The sequence below is a fragment of the Scardinius erythrophthalmus genome, assembly GCF_964197995.2.
Source record: "Scardinius erythrophthalmus genome assembly, chromosome: 1".
Classification (NCBI taxonomy): domain Eukaryota; kingdom Metazoa; phylum Chordata; class Actinopteri; order Cypriniformes; family Leuciscidae; genus Scardinius; species Scardinius erythrophthalmus.
The window spans coordinates 50,645,860-50,673,173 of NC_138221.1; the positions used below are offsets into that span (position 1 = coordinate 50,645,860).

Below are 27,314 nucleotides of genomic sequence, written 5' to 3' on the forward strand. Positions count from 1 at the left end.
AATTAATTTTGTACAGTATATTTCTGACAAACTGTTGCATAATGAAAGTACTGCAGAAGAGATTATTTATGTACGTCTGTTTATGTTACTGAACAGATTTATGGTCACTTAAATTGAGAACATTGAGATATACCCTCTCAAATATTGCTGTTCGTCGGTCTAAGCGGAACAGGAACACGAACGCGCGTTTCGCACGGACCGATTTCCGTGACGGACAGCAGCAGTCGTGACGTAATTGTGTGGAGGTCAAGTCAAACAGATAGCCAGGTAAGATAACTGTCGTTCACTGGAAAATGAATTAGAATGTGCGCGTATTTGCATTTATTAAATTCACTTTTCTTCTTATGGCTTTGGCTGTAGTGCTTTGCGTTCACCCCTATGTCTAGCATCTTGTGATTTGTTGTAGCACGTGCAGCATTGTGTGCCCAAGACTAGCTGGTTGTTGAGCTGGTCCGGTGAAAGTGGCAGCTGTCTGTTTGATGTATTTTTCGTTTTACATTAGCATACGTCTTAAATTATGAGGGAAAATTGGCTAAATTGATAACGGTTCCTGTCTCATACGGATTTTCAGTAGACAGATCAAAACTATAACTGCAAATCACATCTCTATTTATTCTTAAGTGGCCTTTTAAATATGCCTTCAAACCTATATGTATTAATTTGAAGAAAAACTAATTATTATTGATCATTTGAAATAAAGTCTTATGAGTGTTTTTTTCTTTCTTTTTTTGTGTGTGTGACATGAATGACTTCATATGCGATTTTTCATACAATACTTAAAGGGTTAGTTCACCCAAAAATGAAAATTCTGTCAGTAATTACTCACCCTCATGTTGTTCCAACCGCGTAAGACCTTCGTTCATCTTCGGAACACAAATTAAGATATTTTTGATGAAATCTGAGAGCTGGATCACTCCTCCTGCAGGCTTATGGACACCTTAACTTGCTGGCCCAGAAAAATTATTAAAGACATCGTTAATATAGTCCAAGTAACTCCAGTGGCTCAATCTTAAGTATATCAAGCGACGAGAATACTTTTTGTGCGCAAAAACAAACAAAAATAACGACTTTATTCTACTATTCATTTCCTTCTCTCTGGGCCTCGAGTTGGTTCGCGTAGTGTTTTTGAGCTGCGCGTCTGTGTTGCACGTCATCACGCATCACACACATGACCGGCGTCGGCCAATAGTGAGCCTACGTGGTGACGTGTAACACAGACGCGCTGCGCAAAAACACTACGCGAACCAACTAGAGGTCCAGAGAGAAGGAAATGAATAGTGGAATAAAGTCGTTTTTTTTTTTTTTTTTTTGCGCACAAAAAGTATTCTCGTCGCTTGATATACTTAAGATTGAGCCACTGGAGTTACTTGGACTATATTAACGATCTCTTTAATAACTTTTCTGGGCCAGCAAGTTTCGGTCACATAGAAGCCTATGGAGGAGTGAGACATGGCTCAGATTTCATCAAAAATATCTTAATTTGTGTTCCGAAGATGAACGAAGGTCTTACGCGGTTGGAACAACATGAGGGTGAGTAATTACTGACAGAATTTTCATTTTTGGGTGAACTAACCCTTTAATATAACTTTTAGACATCATAATAGACTTGGCAATATTTAAGACTTTTTCTTTGTGAGTTCCCTGGTTTCAATATACAGTAAAATCCAAAAGTCTAAATTAATAGTTTAAATTCTTCTATTTTGTATTTTACATTTTTCTCACGTTTCATTTCAGGTTATATTATCAGCATATCAATTTGAGTGAATAGCTAAACTGAACATTCCATGAATTTCAGGATATTTCAGTATTTGATATACCCTGATATTTGCATTAATGACCGCAGAACTCAAGCTGCATGAACTCCACAAGTTTGTGTGAAACCTGATGTAATATTTATGTCCATATTTTGGTGCTTATTTATTTATTTTTTTTTTTTTTGTATTGGTCATCCAGGCAACATGGTAAAGAAAAAGCGTCTGAGGCTAATAGCCGAGATGGCACGGAAGATCCGGGCCTACCGGGAGCTGAAGAATCAGCCCCAGGACTCTCAGCGTTATGCCTTAGACTACGACACCATGACACGGCCCTTCACTGGCAAAAAGCTGCCTGTGTTGGCTTGGAAGGATGTGCAGAGAGAAACCCGTCTCTTTACGTTACTAGCTGGCATGCGCATGTTTGGTGTGGGTCGGCTCTTCACACGCAAATCATGGCTGGACGAGCATACAGAGCCATGCTACTGGAAAATAACAAAAGTCAAGGTGGATTATACAGCAGAGGTACGTTCTGTGGTTATTTTACTTGTACAAATGTTTATTCTAATTGTACAAATGTTTGTGTATTGAGGTCAGTGCATGTGTGAATTCAAACGCTGATGTTTTCTCATTTAGAACATGGATCATGGGAAAGCGTGGGGAATTTTAACATTTAGAGGTAAGAAAAGACCATTTCTATGAACACAACCATAAATAAAGGCAATTCTTTTCGATAAAAGTTAGTTCCTTAGAAAAAAAAAATCTCTTTCCTCTTTTGTTCTGCCATATGACTTCTACTCTAGCTATGTACTAATTTGATATTTGTGGCATTGCTAATATATTTATGATCAATTGTTTTGAAAGTCACTTTGGATAAAAGTATGCTTAATGTAAATGCAAGACTAATAACTAGTTGTTTTTATACTAGCCTCTTGTGGAGTAATTGTGATATAAGGGACATTTTATATAAGTTGAAATTTAGCTCAATTAATCTGCACCTAATATTTTACAGTGGTGTATTTGGAGCAGATTAAGACAGTTTTGATAAAGATGTATCAGTTTCCACGAAAACATTAAGCAGCACATCTGTTTTCAACATTAATAATAATAAATGTTTCTTGAGCAGCAAATCATCATATCAGACTGATTAAGAATAAATCAGGAATAAAAAAAGAATAATTAAATTTAGAAAAAAATTAGGAATAAATTACATTTTAAAATATATTAAAATAGATAACATCAGAACATTTTGTACTATATAAATGTAGCCTTGGTGAGCAGAAGAGACTTCTTTCAAAAACATAAAGAAAAATCATACGGACTGCAAACTTTTGAGCGGTAGTGAATAAGTGACAGCATTACATATACGGAAAGAAATGTAGCAAGCAAACAATTAAAAAAATGTAGCAAATAAATACAGCAGCCTCACTGTGACATTGTTTGGCTGTATTTCAGGTAAAGAGGAGTCCACAGAGCGCGAATTGGATAAGGTGATGTATCATGACTGGCGACTGGTTCCCAAACACGAAGAAGAGGTCTTCAAGAGCTGTGAACCCGTTCCTGAGGCCCCTGTCCGTTATGTGAAATACCCGCCTCTGCTGCGTGCCATGATCCTGGCCCAGCAAGCCAAAGAGCTGGGTGTGGATGCCAGCACTATCCCAGAGCCCTCTCTACCTTTGAAACGGGATATCGTGCTCAATTATGACTACTTCAGGAGTCAGGATGAGAAGAAACAAGAGGGTACACCTGTCTGATGCTCAGGTCCGCTTGAAGGTCATGCTGTGGATATCTGAGTTCTGTTGCAGTGGTCTTGATGGAAACTTTGTTTCTTGTTCCTAATTTTATGGGCACTGCTTGCAGTGAAGGCTGTTTTGTGTTTAATGCTATGCTTTATTAGAACAAAATATAGCCAAGTTTTTTATCCATCTTCCTTGGATTATGTGGCCTAATCACTGAGAGGGGAAAAAAGGAGATTTCTTCAGCACAATTGGACAGGTGACCAAACCCAAAAGTATAATCCCCTGTGGAAAGACTTTGTTTTTATTATCTGTGTTAATATATGTGTAATATTCTTTACAATATGTGAGCTAAATATGATTAAGTTGTGTGTATTATTACAGATGTTGAATAAAAATGGGTAAACTTACTTAGTCTAATTTTGTAGTAGACCATGAAGCATCCTTCAGACCTCTTTAAAGATTGATTTTCAATCAAATTTGTGTAAACTTCTGTGAAATTCACAAAACTGGTAAACAAAAAAATGTCCAATCATATTTGATCCAGATCATATCATATTTGATCCAGGTTTATCTAGTTTAGATAATTGCGTGTGCACGCTTTTCTTAAGCAGCCCTAGAGGTCGATCATGGATCAAATCCATCCACCACAGCAAACAGCATGTATTTTGTGCGTTTGAGACATGGTGTTTTCCTAAGTGCAAAACTTACATTTCACAGGTATATTCTCCATCTGTAAATGTTAGAAAGTCGTGCAAATATCTCCATTTTGCTGCTAAACTTCACATTGAACGAACGCTTCTGCGCGCCAAATAGGAGCACAATAATTCTGACTAAAATACACATTTTGCTTAAATTAATATGCAATATTTTATAACACCAGAAATATCTTAAAACTATAATAATTTATCTTTAGTATGCTGGATAAGTTGCGGTGAACTTATAGCTCATTACACTCATATTTTATAGGCTCGTCTACTTGTAAAATAAAAAATTTAACAGAAGTAATTCAAGGAAGACATTTTTAAGAAACCAAATATAATAAAGATACAAAATAGAGTTTTGGGTATACGACCTATGCTACTTAATAAAGATGACTGACTTATAATGTTGAGTATTACAGCTTTTAAAGCAATACAATTTTTTGGGAGAAAGCAAGAATCCCCAGTTTTAAATGATTGGTTAGATTTAGTTTCTAAAGTACACTATGGAGAGGATAACATGAAATTAAGAGCGATAGTAGGCTATACATTTTGAAAAGATATAGGCAATAGAATATTCCATAAAATATTTGTTGATGGACATTAGATGTGCCTTATTTAGAATTTTAAACCTACAAGTAAGTGTATTTTTATGATAGCAATAAAGGGACTACTGTAATGGGGTAAATCAAATGTAGGCTAATATACTGTAGGCCAATTACTAAACTCAGATTAATCCTGTTCCTACCAGTTCAGATTTAGTCTGTGCTTTTATAATTATCAGTTATCCAATAAAACAGCTCAAACATTCATTTTAGTCTGGGACTAGATTTAACCACTGTCTTTGAGACCGGGGGAAGATGTTTTAGTGCGGACGAGCAAAAACCAGGCAAGCATGCGCATGTCACCTAGCGATACTCCTCAGCGCGCGCGCACGCGTCTCTCCTCCCTCTCTCTTCCAAAAACTCCTCCTGAGCCCGCCCGCCCGGTTTCCTGCTCGGCGAAGAATAAGATGATCATTCTTTGCTTAACAATATTTGCGAACGTTTTCAAGATGGGTAAGTGGTGCCTTTATGGACGTCTTAGTCGTTTTATTAGCGAAATAAAATTTAAAGTGATCAACAACTCAAGCAGTCCTCATGTCGCCGGCTTATTTTAATTCATCTAGTGAGTTATTGTTTGCTAGGCTGACTAACGATATCAGATGTACACGTTACAGCGCTACGTATGTACGCACATAATGCTTTGTTTTAGGAGAGGTTGTTAGGCATAAGGTGATGCGAAGTAATAGCAACATGCAGTAACGCAAGCATTTCGCTTTAACACATGCGGCCCATACGTCATTCGTCAACTACACAAATAGGTTACCACCTAAAATGTGTTTTGGGTCCTAGTCTAACTCTGTTAACGAATTAGCATGTGATATTTATCATTAACATAAAAATTAATAATCTGAGTAATAAAAAACGGGTAATAAAATGCTTTCACTCCTTGTTCTTGACTTTATCCTATTGTGTTCCTGCGATTGGTTCTTCAGTGTTTTGCTGCTCCGTGATTGGTCCGTTAGCATCAGCGCGCCCGCGAGACGGCTGCGGTGCGCACACACATATAATGGTCTCTAAAAGGTCATTATCCGACATGAAAGAGCTCGCGGATTTAGCCGCAAAACACTCGAGGATTATTGAATCAGGTATGCAGAAGAATACGTGCTCTTACGAAGATGTCTCGAGTCATTTTAATGGACACTTTTGTTCTGCAGGGACCTTGAAAATAAATAGATTGCGCTGAAACGATATCGACTACTTCTATACGATTTTCATAAAGTTATAATAATATTCATTTGCAAGTAAATACAACTAATACATTTGAAATGGAGTCAACGCCAGTTATTGTTTTGACCTACACTAGGTGGCGAGGGCTAAGAGGTTTAATGCTTCGGTATTAATAGGATGTACGGCATATTCTACTTTCATATTTTTTTAAATAATGTGTAGATCGATTATGATTTTATACGTATGTTAAGCTCAGAGATGTATAGTAACGAAGTAGAACTACTTCACTGCTGTACTTAAGTACTGAAAGGCTGTATCTGTACTTTATTATTTTTTTCTCCTATTTCCACTTTTACTTCAGTGCATATTTTCGATGAGTTTAATACTTTTACTCCGATACATTTTTTTATGTGCTGCATCGTTATTCGTTACAATTATAAAAATGTTACGAATCATTCCAACCCCACATTATCACTGCCAGAGCAGTAGATGGCTCTGTCACCAGGTTAGATGAAGCTAGCCCAGCGAATCAAGCGATGATGAAGAAGACCGCGCGCGCTCCCGTTCCGCCTTTCGCTCTGCTTCCTGCCTCCAGTGAGAACACTTGAGCTTTGTTCATTTGTTTCGAGATGGGAGAACCAGCAAAACCAACTTCAACTTCGAGTGATCGTGGCGGTGAGGGTGAGGAAGGAGACCAGAATCCATGTTTTCATTTGTCGGAGTGAAAGAATTCATATTATAGCGTTAGAATGAAGTGCGTAACTGTTAGCCGTCATGAGGACGCCGATGCACTGAGTCGTTCTTTGTTTAAATAGTTTAAAGTTTCTATTAGATGTAATGTTATTACCTTGACAAACTATACATAATTAAAATTATATAAGACTCAAGTTTCAGTATTTGAGCACTATTTTATTCTGAGAAACGTATAGGGACAGTTATGTCTTAATTTGTGTCAGGAGTTATGTAATAGAAAAAATAGTCGATACCTTTAATATGAATTATGAGCGTCAGCCGCTCCCATACGCCGATTTCACGCAGCCGTTATTTTGAAATGGAAAGCGAGGCTCCGGCGGCTCCGGTGGGAAGAAAACCGGAAGAGTCGCCTTCAATCACAGGAGAGTCGTGAATGCGATGGCGTATTGTTGTGTTTAATGATGTTGTGTCAATTCTAAAACTGTACATACATTTCTTTAATACTTTAGACTATATACAGTGAAATTAATTTATATATTTTTTTATATATATAATTCAGAAAGTAAAAAAAAGGAGCAGGAATTAACTATATACATATCCTATATTGTGTAAATCGCGGCAGCAGCTTCAGATTGGTAGTCCAAGGCATTGTTGTTTATCTTTACTTCCGGGGTTCCTCCCACCGGAGGCGATTTTTTTCCCCAGGATGGTAGGGGAAGACTCGTGAATATTCATTAGGGAAGTCATCCCTGATTGGTCTGATGACCTACCCCAACCCCACCCCTAAACCTACCCGCCATTGGGGGTCTGATGACCTACCCCTAACCCCGCCCTAAACCTACCCGTCACTGGGGTTAAGACCAATCAGGGATGACTTCCCTAATGAATATTCATGAGTCTTCCCCTACCATCCTGTGAAAAAAATATCGCCCACCGGAGCCTCACTTTCGATTTCAAAATGGCGGCATCGTGAAATCAGCGTATTCAGAAAAAAACTCCTGTGCGGTCGTCATGACAGCGCTTGACAAAACAACGTCCCTCAGGGCTTTTAGCTCAAAAATGTGCAGATTTAGACAAATATTGATAGATTTCATAGTTTTACGTCAGATTTCTATAGAGAGGAATAACATTTATTGAAATTATAACCAAAATGGGCCGATGTAATCATTATGAGTGCTGGATACTCTGATGTACTGTGTTTTCAGTCCATACTGGCAGCCTGAGGGCACCCTATGCACATTTAGTCCATATATGGAACTCATGAAGAAGAGCCATTCCAGGAACTCCCTGACATAAACAAAGCTTCCAGAGATCTGTTACATGCTGCTAAATAACCAATAAGCTGTGGAGAAAAAAGGCACAAGCAGGGAAGAGAAGAGAGGGATGCTTTAAACGGGGAAGGGACATATTTGATCTGTTTTTGTTTACAAAGAGTTAAGCTCAGTGTTTTAAGGTGCTCTTGTACATTCCTGTCCTTGCACTGCTGCTTCAGCCAAATTAATTGTGAGTGTCCTAAACATTTGAAATAATATAAACAATATGATGTTCAAACTTTTGACTGTTTTCTTTAATAACTTCATAACACAATACTTTTACTTTCAGTACTTGAGTAGGTCATTTTAAAATAAACTACTTGCAATACTTAAGTACAAAAAATTTTTAATACTTTAGTACTTCTACTTAAGTGTTGTGCTTAAAGAACACTTACCGAACTACCGTACTTACTGAATAAACAAATAAATGGAAATAAAATATTAATTTGTTTTATTATATTTACCGCGGAGAGACTATCCATCACAGAACACTTTTGCATTTTTACATTTTCAGAAAACATAACTTAGTACGATTTATAAGCTGTTGTCCTCATGAGGACCAAAACATGTCCCCACAAGGACAGGGATTTCTGATGTTGCCATTTTTGTGGTAACATTGTGTGGTAACATTAGAATACCACTCAAACTAACTTCTACAAGATAGACCCGTTTTATTTTTTGTAATAAAGTACTTAAAAAACAAGCGATGTCATTGAGAAGTCGAGGGGGTTTAAAAGGGTTTAATTTCAGATATGTTTTTCAGGATGGACTGGCCCAAACGAGCGCACGTTCATTGCAGTGAAGCCAGATGGTGTTCAGCGCAGACTGGTGGGCGAGATTGTGCGCCGCTTTGAACTCAAGGGTCTCAAACTGGTCGGCATGAAGCTCCTGCAGGTGAGAGCAGCACTGGAGTATCTTTCAATGAGCTTTCATTAAGAAAATGAATAATATATCATAAGAAATATATAATCTGTATTAATACAGTAAATGCTTGTAGGCATCAGAGGAGCAGCTCAGAGAGCACTACCGGGACCTGAGGGAGAAGCCTTTCTACAGCGGCTTGGTCAAATACATGAGCTCAGGACCCATTCTTGCTATGGTAAGAAACACATTGTCTCCGTATAGAGGTCCAATAGGATTTCTGCACTTATGCTGCTATGATGTTCCTATGAAGATGTCTACCTTCAACACTTTATGAGTGGGTATTTATATATGTTTTATTAGGTATGGCAAGGACATGATGTGGTTAAGACCGCCAGAAAGATGCTTGGAGAGACAAATCCAGCAGACTCTCTCCCAGGCACTATCAGAGGAGACTTTTGCGTGGAAGTGAGCAGGTTAGTGTGTATGTGCATGTTTGACTGACTGGATGGATGGATGGATGGACGGACGACTGGATGTTTAATTGTTTTTCTTGTGCAGGAACGTGATCCATGGCAGTGATTCAGTTGAAAGTGCTCAGAGAGAGATCTCGCTGTGGTTCGAGCATCACGAGTTGATGTGCTGGGAGGAGTGCAGTCACAACTGGATCTACGCCTAAGAAAGTCATCATGTACATTTATCGTAACACACAGCTTTTGCAGCTTCATCTGCATCTGATACCTGCTCCTCGCAGAGTAAAGGCTGCTCTGCTCAAGCCATAGTGACCAAAATAATAAAGGAAAAGGTAGCTTATGATGACATTTGTCTGGATCACTGAAATCCAATCATTGGTCAAGCTTTTTTTAAATGTGACCATTTTCTTACTGCTTTACTCATGCTGTTGTGAACATGTGTGAGGGTTTCTTTGCAAATATGCAAAAATAGATATTCAATGTGTAACTAATCTTTAGTGGGTTGGTAAGTCATAAGTCATACACTACTCTGAAGTTACTTAGTGTTTACATTCACTCAAAATACATTGTTTACATTTTTACATCCAACTTTTGATATGAGCATTCTTGTCATCTTGATGCACTATGTAAAAATACATTTATTCTTCATGACTCAAAAAGAAAAGCAATAATGAATGACAAATGGCCAGCTTGCTCTGAAAAACTTAAATATCCCAGTAATGCTTGATCTTGCTCTAGTGGTTGGAGCTCACTTGACGGAACATTACAAATAAATCATTCCTTTGTTCATTTATCTTTGTGTGTATTATTTTGTGTAAACTCTACCATTCAAAAGTTTGGAGGTTGGTAAGCTTTTTAAAACATTCTCTTCTGCTCACCAGAGCTGTATTTATTTGATCAAAAATACAATATAAACAGTAAATTGTGAAATTTATTAGATTTTAAAATGACAGTATAGTAGAATTATTTGATGAATAGAAAGTTTGAAAGAAGAGCATTGTTTTGAAATAAATTTTTTGAATCAAAGTATACATTTCTTTAAAAAAAAAAAATAATTGAACGGAATTGAATATTGAACGAGTATTTTCCTCTAAGATATAATTGTGTGTATGACATATTGATGAAATTATGACAGCATTTCATCAAATGATGGCACTGACAACAGAAGCATTCAGCACATAAACGTTTATTTCTTAATACTTAACCACACAGAGAACACAGAGTGATGATTTACATACAAGGCGACTGGGCGGGACGTCCATCTCTTTCAAACCTGCAGCCAATGGAAGGCTTCAGTTCAGCTGTTAACCTCATGCTTAATCCAAAAGGGAAGTTAGCAGATCCAGTCAGCACACATTTCACTTAGGTTGAAAGAGGGCTAGCAGCAATTGGTTAAAGTGATTTTGCGTGCTTTTTTAAAAATCAATTTAGTTGAATATTCTTTTACATATTTACTTAATGAGCTGAAATGCCATTGGGACATGTTTGGGTTGTGCTAATTACCCACAAATCCTGGCCACCATTTATTTGATTATCCTCACATATTCACTCATTTCTTTCTGCAGTGCATGATGTATTCCAGTATTTACATAAGTCTCTTTTGCATTTTCCTTCTTGTATTCCAATATTCATCTAGCTGGTCTTTTCAAAATGATTCCGCTCATCTCTGAAACTCTTGAGTTCACGATGAGTTCGTATCATTGAGTGATCTGTGTGCTGAGGGACTGTAAAAACAAAGGTCACGGTATTTGGCAAAAACTGGGTAGTTCTTTCAGGAACGTAGTTTGGTATTGTTTAAGCTGTTTATATGCATTTCATTTGAAATTGCCATTCAGTCATAAGTAGCAGGAAGTTCTTGAACCTTTGTGTTTTTGTTGGAAAGGGAATGTTACAGGGTGGATTGAAGGATCGTACAGGTAGTTATAATTGAGGGTAGGAAAATACAGGCTGAAGGGTTCAATATAAGACTTTAAAGGGGTAGTTACAAGGCCGTGGTAGTTACATAGCTTAGGTACAGAATTCGGGGCATAGTTACAGAAAGGATTCATACTTTTATCTTTGGGGGCGGAAAGGGGGGCAAGGCAGGAGGTGTCTGTCCGTGTTACTCTGGAACATAAGACACCTGCCACACAATGATATGACTCCTCTCTGCTTTAGACAACGCTGGCTTCATCTGAGGAGGAGCTTCGCCATCTGCTTCCTCTGTCTCATCCTCACCATCACCTGAGAATGACAGAATGAATAAGTCATGATTTTATGACCCAATGTACATGCCAATTTCGCTTATCAATTACTTCTCACCAATGCGGAAGTCAATGTAACCCTCTCCTCCACTCAGCACCAGTACGTTCTGAAGACTCTGAGCTTCTGTGTCCGCTGGGGCTGAGGACCCCTGAGACTCTGATGGGCTGTCCAACACGCTACCGTTCAGGGTGGCCAGCACATTGCCTGGAAACAAAAGACCACATGTTTTGGGACTGACACAGCTCACTGCATATAATATACTATTATTGATTTGACACTCACCTGGCACTGACACAAAGAACTTGACGGCATCTCGGTGTCCATGAAAACAGAGTTGAGCCTGGGCCATGGAACAGTATGGTATGAAGCTACTCTTCTCAGAGTTACTGTCATCCGCATATACATGGATCACGCCCCCTGACGATGTGGGTGACACCTTATTGGCTACAAGAGAACAGAAACCAGCCATCATAAAGCGCAATGACCAATCGCAGAAACTCACAGGAACTGCCAGAGCTTAAGTAAAGAAATGAATCTGCTGACGCATGCAAAAAAATATCCATGGATAAAAATTACACCACTTAAAATGTACATAATGAAGATAGTAATGCACAGAGAGGCAATTCATTCATTACTAAAACATAAAACCACTGAAAAATAGTTTAATGAAATAAGTAATGAAAGAAGGCCAAGGTGTATATACATATATACATTTCTATAGTCTGTTTAATATATTTCTGATTTAGCAATTATATTAGATTTATGTTGCGAAAGATATATTTATCTGATAAATATGTATGTGGATTTATATTTATATGACTCTGCATTTCCCTGTTGAAAATAATGGGAAAAAAATGACCACAACACTTTAAATAAACAATGTAGTAATGCACAGAGAAATAAGTCATCCATGACCAAAACATGCTAAACCACTGAAAGAAAGAAAGTTTATTGAACGATGGAATAAATGAAAGAAGACCAAGGTGTTCCCAAAAGAAGTGTGATGTAACTGATCTTACAAGAATGACAGTCGTAACGCTCCACACTTACCCCTCAGTCCGAGGAGCTGCCCTCGATGAAGAACTACGGCTACAGGAAGGAGGAAGGGGGAAGGGGAACAAGGCAGGACAAAAGAGCAACACTCGTGAGACAGAGCAAAAGAGGGTAGTGGTACAATAGAGAAAAAGGAACAAAGAAGAAAAGCTAGAAAGGAGATGACGACACAGGGTTTGTTGGGTAATTAATGGATTAAGGAGGTTGACCTAGCAGTTAATGATCTGGGATGATGACATTAAAGTTTGCAGGTTAATCCCAGGGTGTTGGCAACCCAATGAGCTGAACAGTTAGTGAGATTCAAGCCTCTTTACTAGCTTAACCGGCAAGACTTCATTGGCTAGCAAGCTTCAGAATAAAGACCATGCTGGCCGATCACCAAAGAAGAGAAGAGCTAACCAGCATAAACCAATGACAGGGACATGTTTTGGTCGATCAATGGAAAGGGAAAAGGTTAGGAAAATCATGTGAACGCTGAAGTGTGTGTGCAAACAAACTCGCCCCAGACTTACTTTCAGTCAAAGGGATTGAGATGATGACACCATTTCCAGTCCCCACCCACAAGCGGTTTCCTCCAATCAGCAGGGCAGTTATCCTGACAAAAGAGAAGCCCAACTTTCCTGTACCTGTCAATCACAGACAACACAGCACAATGTAAAACATTTACTGATCTTTTATATATATTAGGCAAGATGTTTCCATCAATAAATTAACATAATAATGAATTAACAATACATTTAAATAATAATAATAATAAAGTTAGTTTACTATAGTGTAAACTTTCAGTTGAACTGCTTTTAAGGATCTGGAGAAATAAAATAAATATTATTTTGCCAAGCTAAGCCTTAAATGCTAAGAGGAGGCAATTCAGCAAACATCTTATGTCACTACTAAACTCATCTCTAACCAGAACCTATAAATAAGAAGTGTTGAAGTCACAGAAGCAAGTGTTACCCAGCATCTTGCTGACGTAAGGCTCGATGTCCACGTCTTGTAGATGCTGGTGTGTGAGTGCGTGGTATAAGCGGAGCGTGGAATCCAAACGGATTGACACCCAGACACCATCACCAATCCATGCCAGCTGCCTCACCTGGCTCTCCTTGCGTGGGTGAGCGTCAAAGGATTTCTATATGAAAGAGAGAGAAACATAAAATCAAATAAAAGTCCCAAGACAAAGGTTATGATGAGGACATAACATTCGCTGTCTGAGACTCGCCTCAATCTGCATGCTCTTGGGCTGGATCACATGGATCTTGTTCTTGTTACCACACCAGACTTTGTCATGAACCACAGCCATGCATCGAATGGAGTGGTGGGGTCTTCCCAGATCCATTAGATGATAGTTGGATAGGTCCCATTGTCCATCTATGTTTCACATTATGGAGAGGAAAAAAGGAAAAAAGTCAGACGAAGAGCCAAAGTGCTCGAAACGTTACCTCCTGTGTGTGAGTCTATCATTAAATTTTTCACATTTTTGGAGCCGTGGTGTGCCGACTTTGTTGAGCACCCAATTTGAGCAACATATAGCTTTGCTGTGGATGTGCGTGCTTTGGATCTGATTTTACATTATGGAGAGCATGAATACAAATATTTACAGCAAAACCCTGCTTTAATAATAAATGACAGTTATTTTTCTAATAAGTTTAACATGATGAAAACCTTCAGCTCTGTGGAAGATTGCAAGTGTTCCATCAGCTAATGCAACCAAAACTCTCCCCTTCACATGTCTGAAACACAAAGAGACAAAGACAGAAGAAATTATTACAGAATTTTTTCATATACCTCGGGATACTTGTTATTGGTCTATACTTGTTATTGGTAAACATGTAAACAGAAGTATATATATATATAAATAGTACTGTTCTAAAGTTTGGGGGACAGTAAGAGTTTTACATTTATTCAGTAAGGATGCATTAAATTGATCAAAACCTTTACACTCTTACAAAAGATTTCTATGTCAAAAACATGCTTATGAACTTTCTATTCATCAAAGAATTCTGGAAAATGTATCAGGTTTCTGCAAAAACATTAAGCAGCACTGCTGTTTTCAACACTGATAATAAGAAAAAATATTTCTTGAGCAGCAAATCATCATATTAGAATGATTTCTGAAGGATCATGTGACACTGAAGACTGGAGTAATGATGCTGAAAATTCAGCTTTGACATCACAGCAAATAAACAGTTCTTTTAAATCTGAATAATATTTCACAATATTACTGCTTTTACTGTATTTTTGATCAAATAAATGCAGCCTTGGTGAGCATAAGAGACTTCCTTCAAAAACAATAAAATTGAACGGTAGTGTACATAGTTCATTAGGATTCTACTTACACCAAACTCAGTACAGAGTCTTTGAGTTTGATTGAATGGAGGCATTTCTTCCAGTTGGACACTGCAGAGTGGACATAAAGCCTGTGGACAGAGTTTACAGTGTATTTTACATGGTGTATATAATGTTGGAAATGGAATTATGCCTTTATAATGTGAAAATACAATTGAAGATGTAATGCCTACCAGCCGTTTTGGGCTCCCAGCCACATGGTTGGGGCGGCGCTCGTTCCTGCCCGATCGTCTCCTGCCTCTTCTGAGTCTGTGGGGGCTGATGTCACTTGCTCCTTTGGCACACCTGCCTCACTGATGGCAGAGTAGACCATTTCAATTCAACACATCATTTATGAAAGTCAAGGGTGTAGCTTTGATTTTGATATTGGTGGGGACATCCCCATTTTTGCACAAAATTTTTTATAGATATGGTAGCCAACACACTCATAACTCATAAAGGGAGTACTTTTTATGCCAGTATGTTGCTACGACAATAATTACGCAATTTTGACTATGTAAACCAACAACATTACAATTTAGTCTTCTTTACTTCATGATAGAATATCTAAACTAGCACATTCAAAACTAAAATAAAAATTGACTTTAATTAATGAATTTGGTAATGTTAAAAATTAAAGGTAACTAATAATGACAAGAAGTCCATGGACAAGGATTATTAATGGAGACTGTTTACTCTGTCCGCAGTGCAATTGTTAATATCGCTCAGAGTACATAATACATAATTTATGGAGAGCACTTACAGGCAGGGTTAAAATGAATTGGAACAATGATGATTCTGAAAGAAAACTGTGCACATGTATTTTCAATATGCTTATACGGGGTTTTCTGGCATATTTAGTTTGACTTCTAATAATGTCAAAGGTGTGACCCATTTCAGATGTGGCCAAAATTACAAATATATGTTAATTGTGTGATCACAATTATTGCTAGGCACCGTTTGGTAGTTGCTTGATATTTGCAGGAACATGTCTCTAGTGTCCCTCCTAAATTCCACGCCCTTGCCTAAAGTATTCAGCAAATAAAAAACATCCTTTTGCAGTCAGAAAAATATAATAGGCGATGAGTGGTTTAGGAAATTGTAAGATGTCCGTGCAGAAAGCTTTATTTATGCATTTGCAAGGCACTTTTATCTAAAGTAGCTTAGCTTCTATGGTTTTAAAAGCAGGCTATATGTAAGGTACCTGTGTGTGTTATCAGTAAAGACATGCTCGGTGAAAGATCTGAGGGTGCTGTCCACGTTCTCACTTGGCCCCGTCTCCTCTGACACCTCAATGGCTTCTGTCGCTTCCTCCGCAGACTGTGACACAGCTAAGCTTCTACACACTGGAGCTGTAGGAGCTAAACACCAAGCATATGATGACCAATAAGTCCTGTCTCACAGATTCAGAACATACATTTTCAGTCAGTTTGCTCACCTTGGCTTCGGTCCTGCACGGGGGTGTCAGTGCGAGAGGAGCAGTTGCTGCGCACTACGCTGCAGTTAGTGGCACAGCCCACGATCGTGATCCCTGCCAACATGCCCTCCACTCCACCCTTCTCCTCTGAAGCCCCATCTCCACCCTGCTGCTCCAGAAATATCTCACCTGCTGGGTAATCACTCTCACTGGCTGCTACATGCACACACACGGACAATGCAAGCGACAGTTAACTCAACCGCAACAGAGTTTGTTCCAATCGACAGTGCATATACTTGTGTTTAGAACTACACAAACCTGGTACACTGGAGATGCACAGCACATGGGCATTGCACACGTTAAACTGGTCAACTAGTGAGCAGGGCTGGTTTGCATCGATGATGACCACTTTACTGGCTGAGTGAGTGCTGGTCAGAATCCACACGCGGCTGTTCATGGAGTCAGTTTCGTGCAGTTCCTTAGGCTAGAAGAGGGTGAAATACCGATCTTTAGATTTAATTCAATTTTTATGATGCTTAAAATTCACTTCTAGCATTTTCTACTGAAAGAAAGATGGGTAAGCTGTGAAAAATCTGAGACCCATTTTGAGATAGTGAATTTAATAAACAATTATATTAAATGAAATTAAAAAGTAATTAAACAGTGAATAAATGATACAGTAAATTAAAAATGTTATTATTTGCATGACAAATTGAAAAATTAGCATGAATTTGAGGATTCCTTATTGATTGGTTTGTCTCCCTTTTGCTTTCAATGTCACAAATTTGCTTATTTGATTAGTGACCAATAAAAAGTGGAGAACTGTAACTATTCACCATTCATTTTACATCACAATATTTCTTTGTTTTAAATTCTGCTGCAAAATAACTTTCTGCTTTTTTCCAGGATTAAATTTTGATTGAAATGAAATGTGGTCTCAGACTTTTTGATCCCACTGTCTGTGTGTGTGTGTATACCACTGTTCAATAGTTCGGGGTTGGTAAGATTTTGTATTGGTTTTGAGTCTCTTATGTTCACCAAATCTGCATTTATTTTCTTTTTAAATATATTTTAAAATGTAATTTATTATTATCATCATTATTGAGAACATTACATTTGCATTTGGCAGATGCTTTAATCCATTGCATTCAAGGTACATATTAACAATTGATCAGTTTATCAAAAACAGTTGTGCTGCTAATTACTTTTGTGGAAACTTTTTTTTCCACGGTTCTTTGATTAATTGAAAATTCAAAATAACACCATTATTTAAAATAGAAATATATATTTTTTAACATTATAAATGACTTAACTGTCACTTTTGATAAATGTAATGCCTCCTTGAATAAAAGCATTTCTTTCAAAAAGTCTTACATTTTTCTGATTATCTTGAACATGTCTTCAAAAGACATTTTTCTTTAACTACATGTGCTTTTATAAAATCCATTGACCTTCTTTTTCTCTGGTGAGCTCTGCTCGCTCTTGCCGTCTCCGCCTTCGTCTTCACCAGTCAAGGGATCGGAGCCATTGGATGGCTTCACACCTGCAGCGTCCTGATTGGATGTCTTCCAGCCAGTGAGATCCACGCCAGCAGCACACCACAGCTGTGTCAGAAGAACAAGAGTCTGAGTTCAGAACTTCACAACCTCAGAAGAACCAATAGTCTGCGTGTGTTTGTCGGTCATCTTCTACCTTCCTGTTGGGGTCTTTCTCCACCAGAGGGCGGCAGTACACTGGCACAGGGACGTTTTTCATACGATTATCCTCTTTCTCATTGGCCTAAGAGAACACAGGAAGGCGGTGATGTTTACAAGGCCTTTGTAAATAAGATCACTGCTACACACTACAAGCAGAAAGATGCCAAACTCCCATCATGCCCTGGTTAAGATTGCCTTTATCCAGGGCAGACAGAGAAAGGGGAAACCAAGAACAGCAAACCAGAGCAGCAGATCAAAGTCTGTTAAGAGGGTTACAAGGCAGATGCATGCGCAATGACAGGAGTTAATCTACTGTACAGTCAGCAAACGCCTCTGAAAGACAGAGAGAGAGCAGCAAATCATGATTCAGGTGTTTCTAAGATGGAGGGAGGTTTGATACGGACCAGGAGGATATCATGTTACACAATGCTGAGAGAATAATCTGAATTAGTTTACTTTCATATCTAGGACTCCTTTATACAATAACATTTTGGAATGTGAATGTGTGAAAATGAGGTTTGCTACATTTTAGACATCTGGAGCTTGTTCTGAACTGTTATCACTAGAGTTCAACTAAACGCGGCTTATATTGTGGATTAGAATAATCATTTATTTATATTTATTATCTTTAAAAAGGCACTCTCACAAAAAAGGACTCTGGCAGTACCATGTTACAAAAGTGGTTTCAGATGGTACTTCAAAATACTATTGCATATCAAATGCTGAATGATTACCATATTCATGACACTTTGTACTTTGTTTTTTTAGTTTAAATAAAATGTTTACATTTCAGGTTGTCTTGCAATAACGCTGGCATCTAAATTATGATGTCTGGCACATTTATGTCATTGCAGGTTGTTGTAATCAACTGTACAATCGGCCAAATGTCTAAAATGCACTAAATATTGTGTTAACTTGATAGTGTTAGCAAAGCATTGTTAGCGGGAAAGCATGTCGACAGCTGGAAATACATGAGGTTTAATTCCTAAAGATAAATTCAGCTTCAGCAAAGACATTTTCTGCTATATCAGTTTTCTGCTGTCTACGCTATGATTTGCTGACTGAGGCTGAGTCAGGTTTAGGGCCGGGGTTTAAAGGGACAGGGTGGGAGAGGTGCATGCTGGTCCTCTGCCGCTCAGACTTGCCTGCGTCCTCTTCACTGTGGCATCTTGAGTGCTGTCCGCCTGGGAGCCATTCTGTGGGAGATCACAGTTAGCGCCACGGCGACACTGTCACCACGGCAACCCTAACAAACACACTGTCACCATGCCAACCCTAACACTGTTGCCACAAACCAGCACACCATGGACTCGCTAACTAGTTCCATGGAACAAAAAATCTGAGAACATAATTCCAGAAAAAACACTGTTCCGTTACTAAGACAATGGCAGCAGCAGAGCGCAGACAGTGGTAGTTTTTACTTCTTTTTTTTTTTTTACTTAGAACTTGACAAAGGCAGGCAAGAGCTTATACCTGTGTCACAGGCCCACTAGCAAGAGTTCAGATGGATGATGAGGCACGAACATGTTAAACCATTTATAATAGTGAAAAGACACCTTGTACAGGGTTGGGCAATAGAAGTTGCTATGTTGTTATTGTGATAAAAAGCTACATCACAGTATTTTCTTCACATTTTTCTGCGTTTACAGCAAAATAAGCAACTGCACACTATTGTCTCTTATCCACCTTATTCCTGACGAGCTTACTGCGTTGTGAATTATGGGTGCGGCACTTCCGGTTTGGGGAACTTCCATTCAAAAAGACTGAAACAAATCATTTCAAATCATAAGGTTGCCCTACAAATAAAGCTTATCCGTCCAATGAGCTATCAGTTTTCTTTCATGTTTTATTTGAGAATAAACACTTGGTATTTTAACGTGACATGTTATAACAAGAATATCTATGGCAAGAGCTCTTTTCAGTCACTGCATTCTTTTCCTCATGATTATTTTCTTTTTTCCCTTTTTGCATTCCACTGTAATATTATGAAAATGGTCAACGTATACTGCACATTTGTGGTCTGTTCTCCCGATTTAATTTACGATATATGCCATTATAATTCACTGGAATGCACGAAGAATCTCTCTTTTTTTCTCCCCAAATCCTCACGTCTCTTTCCAAGTTTGTTTTCACAAGTAAATACAATTTATTATCTGCACTTTGAAATAGTATCACGCAATGCTGAAGTAAATATATTTTTTTATTATTATTAAGGCAACGTATGTTATATAGCCTAATACAGATTACCACAGTGACATTTAACCGTCCGATTTTGCTGTGGAAAGATTCACGCTTTTGGGGTTATTCATGGTCTGTTGAAAGTACCTTGTTGATGCTTTAACACTTTTAAATGTGCTTTTAATGTTCAATGATTGAAGGGTGAGTAGAATAATGTAATGTCATTTTGACATATATATATAAAAATATATTATTGCGTCCATAGAGCTAGTCTTTCACTGATTGTTTACAGCTTAACGGAAGTTACACCCATAATTCGCGCAAAGCGTCATGGGGCGTAGGAATAATGTGGATATACGAAGCCTGATTCATTTTAGTAAATCAGTTCATTTGCACGGATCATGTACATAAACAATTCACTGATCAAATAAATAACAGTGCAAATAAACAACTCACCGTTCAGTGTTATTTTTGTATTATTTATATAATAGTATTTATTAATATTTTTCATTTGAGTTTAAGTTTTAGTAATTTTGTTATGTGCTTTTTGTCACTTTTTAAAAAACATTTCTGTTTACCTTTAATGTATTTTTATTTAAAAAAAAATTAGTTAGTTGCCAAAGAAACATTTTTAATTTTCATTTTATAAAAATATCAAAAAAAGTATAAATATCTAATTTTTTATTTTATATATCAAAAAATATAAAACATCTAATATTTAAATTTGATTTTATTTATTTTCAGCTTTATTTAAATTAACAAAGGTGCCTTCTTTTTAGTCAAATGCTGTTCTTCATCAAATTTTTTTACTTGTTTATGTTTTTTTTTTTTTTTATTGCACATTTAAGTTCACTTTAATCCTGTCACCTTTTATATTTTTTATCAGTGTGATAAACCACCTGATACTGTTACATACTTACAGTAGCTACTTTTTGTTAGTGGGTGTAACAATTTTTTTTTCCGCACATCTTCAAAAACCCTGGGTGCATATCTAAAGTGCACTTTGCATATTTATTTTCTTTTTATTTCGCTTTATTTGTGGAGGGCGCTCCCTGCAAAACAGTGCCACTCCAGTCTCTGTGTGGAGATGAATTGCTTATAGAGGTCAGGGGTGAAGGGTCAACATATGGGCAGATACCTGTTTGAATCGGGGTGGGACACTCCAGCCACAGGTTTGCATGGGGCCGTCCTTGCGGCGCATGTGCTCACGCACCTGCCGGTACTGCTCTCGACGCTGCTCTCTGCGTGTACAGAGCGCAGAATCGCTGAGGAGAGATGCAACACCGTTACTGGGCATTCTACAGGGCGAAGAGAGAGAGAGAGAGAGAGAGAGAGAGAGAGAGAGAGAGAGAGAGAGAGAGAGAGAGAGGAGCAGTCAGCGAAAGAGCGAGAGAACCAGCCAGCCAGCAGAGGCCAAAAAAAATGCCACAGACACACGCGGCGTGATGTGAAAACATGATGTGATGTATTTCCCTTACATTTTCGCATTTGGCAGACGCTATTTCATGCTAATTTACTGGCAAGCAGACTTAAAAAAATGTTAGCAGACTAACATCTGATATGTATGTTGAGGTGAACTGATGTTTTAAAATGTTATTTAAAACTTAATAAATGAATGAATCAAATATTCACATTTATTCAGTTGGCAGCAGTGTTATTATTGTTTACTAAAACTAAAACTATATATTTTTTTTAATTTGTTAAATGAAATAAAGCTTAAATAATTATTAGATGAAAACTTAAACGAAACCTGAAATAAAATAAGTTGAAGTAGTAATACAATTACTAAAACTAAATACACTTTAATAGAAATATAAAAACGCATATTAAAAAAGCACATACCAAAATGAAAAAAGCTAAATTCAAATTGAGAAACTGAAAATATAAAAGTAAAAGCTAATTTAAAATATTAATAAATGATATAATAATAATAATAAAATAACAATGTTTGGCAGATGCTTTTATTAAAAAAATAATACACATTTATCATGATGTATGTTCCCTGGGAACTGAACCCCACAACCTAAATAAAGTAATTATTAGATAAATAAATGAAATGTATTTTTGTTCTAAAAATAAAGGAAGCATTTCCTTTTAGAGGTTATGTTAGAGTTAGTCTGTAGTTTTTATTATTAGTTAGTTTTATTTAAATACAATATGATATTTCCTATGATATTTCCTTATGTAAGCTAAGTAAACGTGTGAGTGTGCAACAGCTAACAGTCAAATGCAGCATTAGCACACACCATTTAGCAGGAGTCAGCTTGCCTGAGCAGAAGAAAGAGAGAGAATACACTTTGAGGACACAGAGGGAGGACAGACAGACAGACAGGTGATGTGTGGATGAGGACATATGGGACAAGGACACAGACAGGTATGCATGTCTCTTCTCACTCTTCAGGCAGGAACTCCAGTATGCAGTTGGAAGTGGAGATCTGGCACATGGTTTGGGAGCGTCTCTGGTTGTAGCCAGCAGGGGAAGGAGACTTGTAGTGAATGTTGACACTGTTGTACGGACGTTTCACTGGAGGAGGGCTCGCAGACGAACTAAAAAGACGTGCAAAGCTGGAGAGAGACACAGAGCAAAGTAAGTAGGTAAAGAAACAGGAAAACACAGATGAAATGTAAATCATAACATATGTAAGTAACAAAACTCTATTTTAACATTCAGACATGGCAATGGTGTGAAATCAATCCACTTCAAAAGTAAAAAACAATATGTCTAAATCTGCCGTAATACTCACAATTGCCAGATGATAGATTTCTTCTTCTCTGGTAGAGCAGGACTCTCCCGAGATGCCCTGTGGAAGTGAAACGGACAAAGAGAACATGAAGTCTGCACTGTAAAAAAATTAAAATAATGTCCATGTAATCTTTAGCCTATTAAGCTTAAACGTATTTGGTTTGCTGTCAACAGAGGAGGAGCTCGAGGAAGCAGCTTCAACTCGAGCTTAGATTAGGGGTGGGCGGCAATATGGCAAAAATATAATGTTGTTTTTTTTTCAGGAATATCACAATTTTATCACAGTTCTTTTTTTCTTGTTGGTTTCAAGAAGTCACTGTGCAGTACAGCCAAACTAATTTCCCTGTTTTAAAAATTTAGCCTTAGAAGGTAACAAAATATAAAAGAAAAAAGAATGACAGACCATTTAGGCCAAATAAGGGATGGGGGTGAATATAAATCTTATTACACTTTATTTCATTTCATTCTTTTATTTAAAATAAAAACAAAGACGCGGTCCTGGAGAGCCACTGTCGTGCAGAGTTTAGCTCCAACCCTGAAAAACACTCCTGAAGACACTGACTAGCTGGTTCAGGTGTGTTTGATTAGGGTTGGAACTAAACTCTGAAGGACAGTGGCTTTCTAGGACCGACGTTTCCTACCCCTGCTCCAGTGGGACTACTAATGCTTGGAAGATGGGTAAAGTAGCAAGATGCCTAAATTATGATGGTGGAGGAGGATGGATGTCAAAACAGCTGATGCCAAGCAAGGTTGAGCTGCTGCTTATATGCTCAGGCAGTTAATTGAAAGATTAGATGGGTTCACTCCTCCTGAAATAATGTTTAGGAACTCCACTTCATTTTTATTTTATTTTTCACATGAAATAGATTGTAAAAATGCTGTAGTGAAAACCTGTTAATTGGTTAACTGCAAGTTAACTTTTTAAAAAGTGGAAAGCATGGGAAAAAAATGATAAATCATTTAACATTGCATTAAAGCTGCAGTCCGTAGTTTTTCCTCTTTGTCGCCATCTCTGTTCGAAATCTGCAATTGCAGTTATTCGCAGAACTTTTCCTCGGCACGACACAGCGCGGATGAATCCAATGTTTTGAGGGGAATATGCGGCTGTCAGTCACCGCGCCGGTGTGGATACTGTCATTCGCAATCACAGATTCTACTTTTTGCAAGTATGACCAACATACGAATTTTCACCGGAAAATGTCGTTTGAACAAGTAAGTAACATTCACTTTTGTTCTGACCAACTAAGGGAAAAAATGCATTGCAGTAAATCGCGCTGATAAAATCTAACGATCAATATCATGTCAAACCGTGCAAATTATACTTTGTTCTCAAATTGTTGATGTTAACAACATCAGCATTGCATGACTACATTTAATGCCCTTCCGATATTTATCTTTATTTTTGTATGGTCCCGGTTGCAGTCTCTCTTTTTCTGTTGCCAGTCCGAAGTCTTTTGCGTTTTACAATGGGTGAATCTCCAGTTGTCACTGGTGATTGTCGTTTGAACCTTTCTGGATCCGCCATCAAATTGATGCGTTTAATTATATCAAGTGCTGTGAGAAAAGGCTATAAATCTCCACCTCCAACATCCTCACACTCATAGCCTACTAGCCGAGACCCCTTCTTTATGTGTACAGATGTGACATAATGACGCAAAGACACACTCCAAAATCCACCAGTACCAATGGAATTATAAACATTATTACAAGCTTACCGGTTTGAATCGAGCTAAGGCAAGCAGATAGTTTTGAACACTGGCTGGTTATGTACTTGCTCAAAAATTTATTTTGGATAATTTTTAACCCAAAAAAGTTACGGACTACAGCTTTAAATGTAAAAAAAAAAAAAAAAAAAAAAAGAAGTAAAAAGTATGAATTGCAATATAATTTAGTTCAAATCCATGTAATACTCAATAGTGTTTCTACTAATTATGCCACTGTTCAAAAGTTTTGAGTCTGTGAGATTTTTTTTATGTTTTTGAAAGAAGTCTCTTATGTTCACCAATCTTGCATTTATTTGATCAAAAACACAGATGTGAAATATTATTACAATTTAAATTAACTATAATATATTTGAAAATGTATTTTTTTCCTGTGATGTCAAAGCTGAATTTTCAGCATCATTACTTCAGCCTTCAGTGTCACGTGATCCTTCAGAAATCATTCTAATATGCTGATTTCCTGCTCAATAAACATTTATTATTATCAATGCTGAGCTGCTGATTTATCAACAGCTGCTGATTTATCAACAGCTGCTCATTTGTCAATCATATTGTCAACAGTTGTGCTGCTTAATATTTTTGTGGAAACCATAACATTTTATTTTTCAGGATTTGTTAATGAACAGAAAGTTCATACAGCATATATTTTGAAAAAGAAATCTTTTGTAATTTTAAAAATTGCATGCGTCCTTGCTGAACAAAAGTATTAACTTCTTTCAAGAAAAAGTCTAACATTTGAATTGTAGTTTATGTTATCATTTATGCACTCTAGGGTCTTTTGTTCCATTTTATGCATTACATCAATATGCATCAATACATTTTACACCCCTATTGACCGTTTTTTATGAGTGTTGTATTGATGAAGTCATTTAGATGTGCAAATGTATGAGATTTTGTTCACATGCTTGGATGCACGATAACAGAAGCTTGTAAGTATCTAAATTAAAGTTGATTTGGATGTGATATTTTAGGTTTGTGGCCGCTTCTCCCTCACCTGATCATCTCGGTCCAGCGCACAGCTTCCTGAAGCTCCATTAGTCTCTCCTTGTACTGGTTGCGCTCCATCAGTACACGAGCCATCTCTACACGTGTGAACCGCCGTCTCTGAGTCATGGCGACATCGTCCTGCAGAGGAGATGAGTACTGCACCACAGAGCCACACAGAACAGAGCAGAACCACAAAACACAGCACCAGTGAAGCAGAGGGTAGTGCATCAGCCCTTCAGCATTTCACAGCATCAAATATGTGGGTAGTGTAGCATTGTGAGAAGGTTGAAGGTTTGCTGCACATTGCATTTTAATTAAAAACTGTTAGAGCAAAACAAAGCAAGGCCTGTAGAAGTGATTGGTAATACACCGCTCAACAACTGACTGTGTATTTGCACTTTGCACTTTTAATGCATTTAAAATCTCACTTTAAAAAGTCATAAATGGTATTAATGTTATTAATGATATAAGAAAAAGCATTGTTTCAAAGCTAAGTTCCAAAACCTAGTGAGCGTGATTGCCTTCTCCATGAAGGATACTGTATATGCTATGCTGCCTTTGAACTGAGTTAAAACAAGGTGTTATTGTAGGAGACATAATTAAATTATCACTACCTTTTCACATCGATGAGGCAGGTCACTAGTTTTTGGAGCAGAGCAAAGGTGTTTGAAATGAGACTGAAGTGTTATACTTACCTCCTCTCCACCCTCATCTTTAGAGTCCTGAGATGCTCCTAATGCTTCAGCTCTCAACCTTTTATCAAAGGGAGACATTCAGACTTTAATTAGAGTGGAGTGACAGAGACTTTTAGGCCCTTTTTACATCTGGTAGTAAGATGCGTTTTGGTCGATCAGATCACAAGTAGACGAGGGAGACATATTCCCGTTAACACCTGGTGTTTTAATCCGTGTCTTTTGTCACTTTCAATCTCATCTGTCCTGATTTCATTGAGGGGAGGGTCCATGGGCTGGTAAATCTATGGGTTTTTTCAGAACTTTCAATCTAATGGATGAAATAAGCTTGCGAAATTTACATATGAACGCGACCGGAGATGACAGAAAAACACACGGAGAGCAGCCGCTTTCATTTCTGCTCTGGAAGCCGCCGAACACTGTGAGTGCGTGTTAGAAATCAGGAATGGTGAGAGAACATTGTGCTTGATACATTTTTTGTCTTCAAACCAAACTTGGTTTTCCAGCAAACAAAGTTTAAATCCCGTCTGGCTAGCTCACTTACTGTCATGTTTACGCATAAAAGGCGACTTTGTCGCTACATGTCGCCAGTGGCTGGTGGTGAGGTCACAAATGGGCCTTCCCACTGGGTGCTTAGTAACTTTTGGGAATGACATTTACAGATGTTACTCTATGTTGTAGACAACAAATCAGTTTTATTGTCGCTACAACATTTGGAAGGAAAAGTCTAAATATAAATTTTATCAGTACATAAAATGCTTAATATTAAAGATGAACGAGAAACAGTGAGTGCTCTTTGCCATTGGCTGTTTATCTGCTGCAAAAGGGCAAATGTCGGTCTATCCGGGTTCACGAAACCATTCAGGCTCGGAGTCAGCACGGTGAGTAACACCGTGTGTACACAGAGACATATCATAAATTATAGGACTTTATTTAAATATAAAATGAGCTTCTCCTTAA

At 37.7% G+C, this 27,314-nt stretch overlaps 3 protein-coding genes across 11 annotated transcripts in view; 2 read left to right on the plus strand and 1 right to left on the minus strand.

Moving 5' to 3' along the window:
• The first annotated feature begins 92 nt into the window (after positions 1–92).
• On the plus strand, positions 93–4,053 carry mrps34 (mitochondrial ribosomal protein S34). The gene is made up of 4 exons (XM_081364434.1): positions 93–267; positions 1,954–2,276; positions 2,388–2,430; positions 3,207–4,053. Exons 2-4 carry the CDS (start codon positions 1,959–1,961, stop codon positions 3,503–3,505), a joined length of 660 nt encoding a protein of 219 aa, XP_081220560.1. The 5' UTR covers positions 93–267; positions 1,954–1,958; the 3' UTR covers positions 3,506–4,053.
• A 1,004-nt stretch (positions 4,054–5,057) lies between these two features.
• nme3 (NME/NM23 nucleoside diphosphate kinase 3) lies at positions 5,058–10,093 on the plus strand (the record flags this gene model as incomplete). Of its 4 annotated transcripts, none has more annotated exons than XM_081373304.1 (5): positions 5,058–5,246; positions 8,730–8,860; positions 8,964–9,065; positions 9,191–9,303; positions 9,389–10,093. In XM_081373304.1, the coding sequence occupies 5 exons, from the start codon at positions 5,084–5,086 to the stop codon at positions 9,504–9,506; spliced, it is 627 nt and encodes a 208-aa protein (XP_081229430.1). In that variant the 3' UTR covers positions 9,507–10,093. The 4 variants fall into 4 exon arrangements, with proteins under 4 accessions (XP_081229430.1, XP_081229431.1, XP_081229433.1 ...); XM_081373305.1 differs by lacking the exon at positions 5,058–5,246 and adding an exon at positions 5,789–6,641; XM_081373307.1 differs by lacking the exon at positions 5,058–5,246 and adding an exon at positions 5,800–5,878.
• A 373-nt stretch (positions 10,094–10,466) lies between these two features.
• The window catches only part of mapk8ip3 (mitogen-activated protein kinase 8 interacting protein 3), a 31,586-nt gene continuing 14,738 nt past the window's right edge, over positions 10,467–27,314 (minus strand). For 4 of the 6 annotated variants that reach the window (XM_081381348.1, XM_081381350.1, XM_081381349.1 and 1 more), the window contains 20 exons: positions 26,358–26,415; positions 25,670–25,818; positions 22,956–23,012; positions 22,606–22,776; positions 21,350–21,476; positions 19,179–19,229; positions 18,029–18,115; positions 17,788–17,940; positions 16,655–16,820; positions 16,358–16,552; positions 16,124–16,280; positions 15,114–15,233; positions 14,931–15,011; positions 14,257–14,324; positions 13,814–13,962; positions 13,552–13,723; positions 13,110–13,223; positions 11,827–11,988; positions 11,602–11,748; positions 10,467–11,523 (listed from right to left, as the gene is read on the minus strand). In XM_081381348.1, coding sequence (XP_081237474.1) covers positions 11,402–11,523; positions 11,602–11,748; positions 11,827–11,988; positions 13,110–13,223; positions 13,552–13,723; positions 13,814–13,962; positions 14,257–14,324; positions 14,931–15,011; positions 15,114–15,233; positions 16,124–16,280; positions 16,358–16,552; positions 16,655–16,820; positions 17,788–17,940; positions 18,029–18,115; positions 19,179–19,229; positions 21,350–21,476; positions 22,606–22,776; positions 22,956–23,012; positions 25,670–25,818; positions 26,358–26,415 — 2,506 coding nt within the window. In that variant the 3' untranslated portion in view covers positions 10,467–11,401. The remainder of the gene's footprint in view (positions 11,524–11,601; positions 11,749–11,826; positions 11,989–13,109; positions 13,224–13,551; positions 13,724–13,813; positions 13,963–14,256; positions 14,325–14,930; positions 15,012–15,113; positions 15,234–16,123; positions 16,281–16,357; positions 16,553–16,654; positions 16,821–17,787; positions 17,941–18,028; positions 18,116–19,178; positions 19,230–21,349; positions 21,477–22,605; positions 22,777–22,955; positions 23,013–25,669; positions 25,819–26,357; positions 26,416–27,314) is intronic. The other 2 variants (XM_081381351.1, XM_081381352.1) reach the window with 1 other exon arrangement.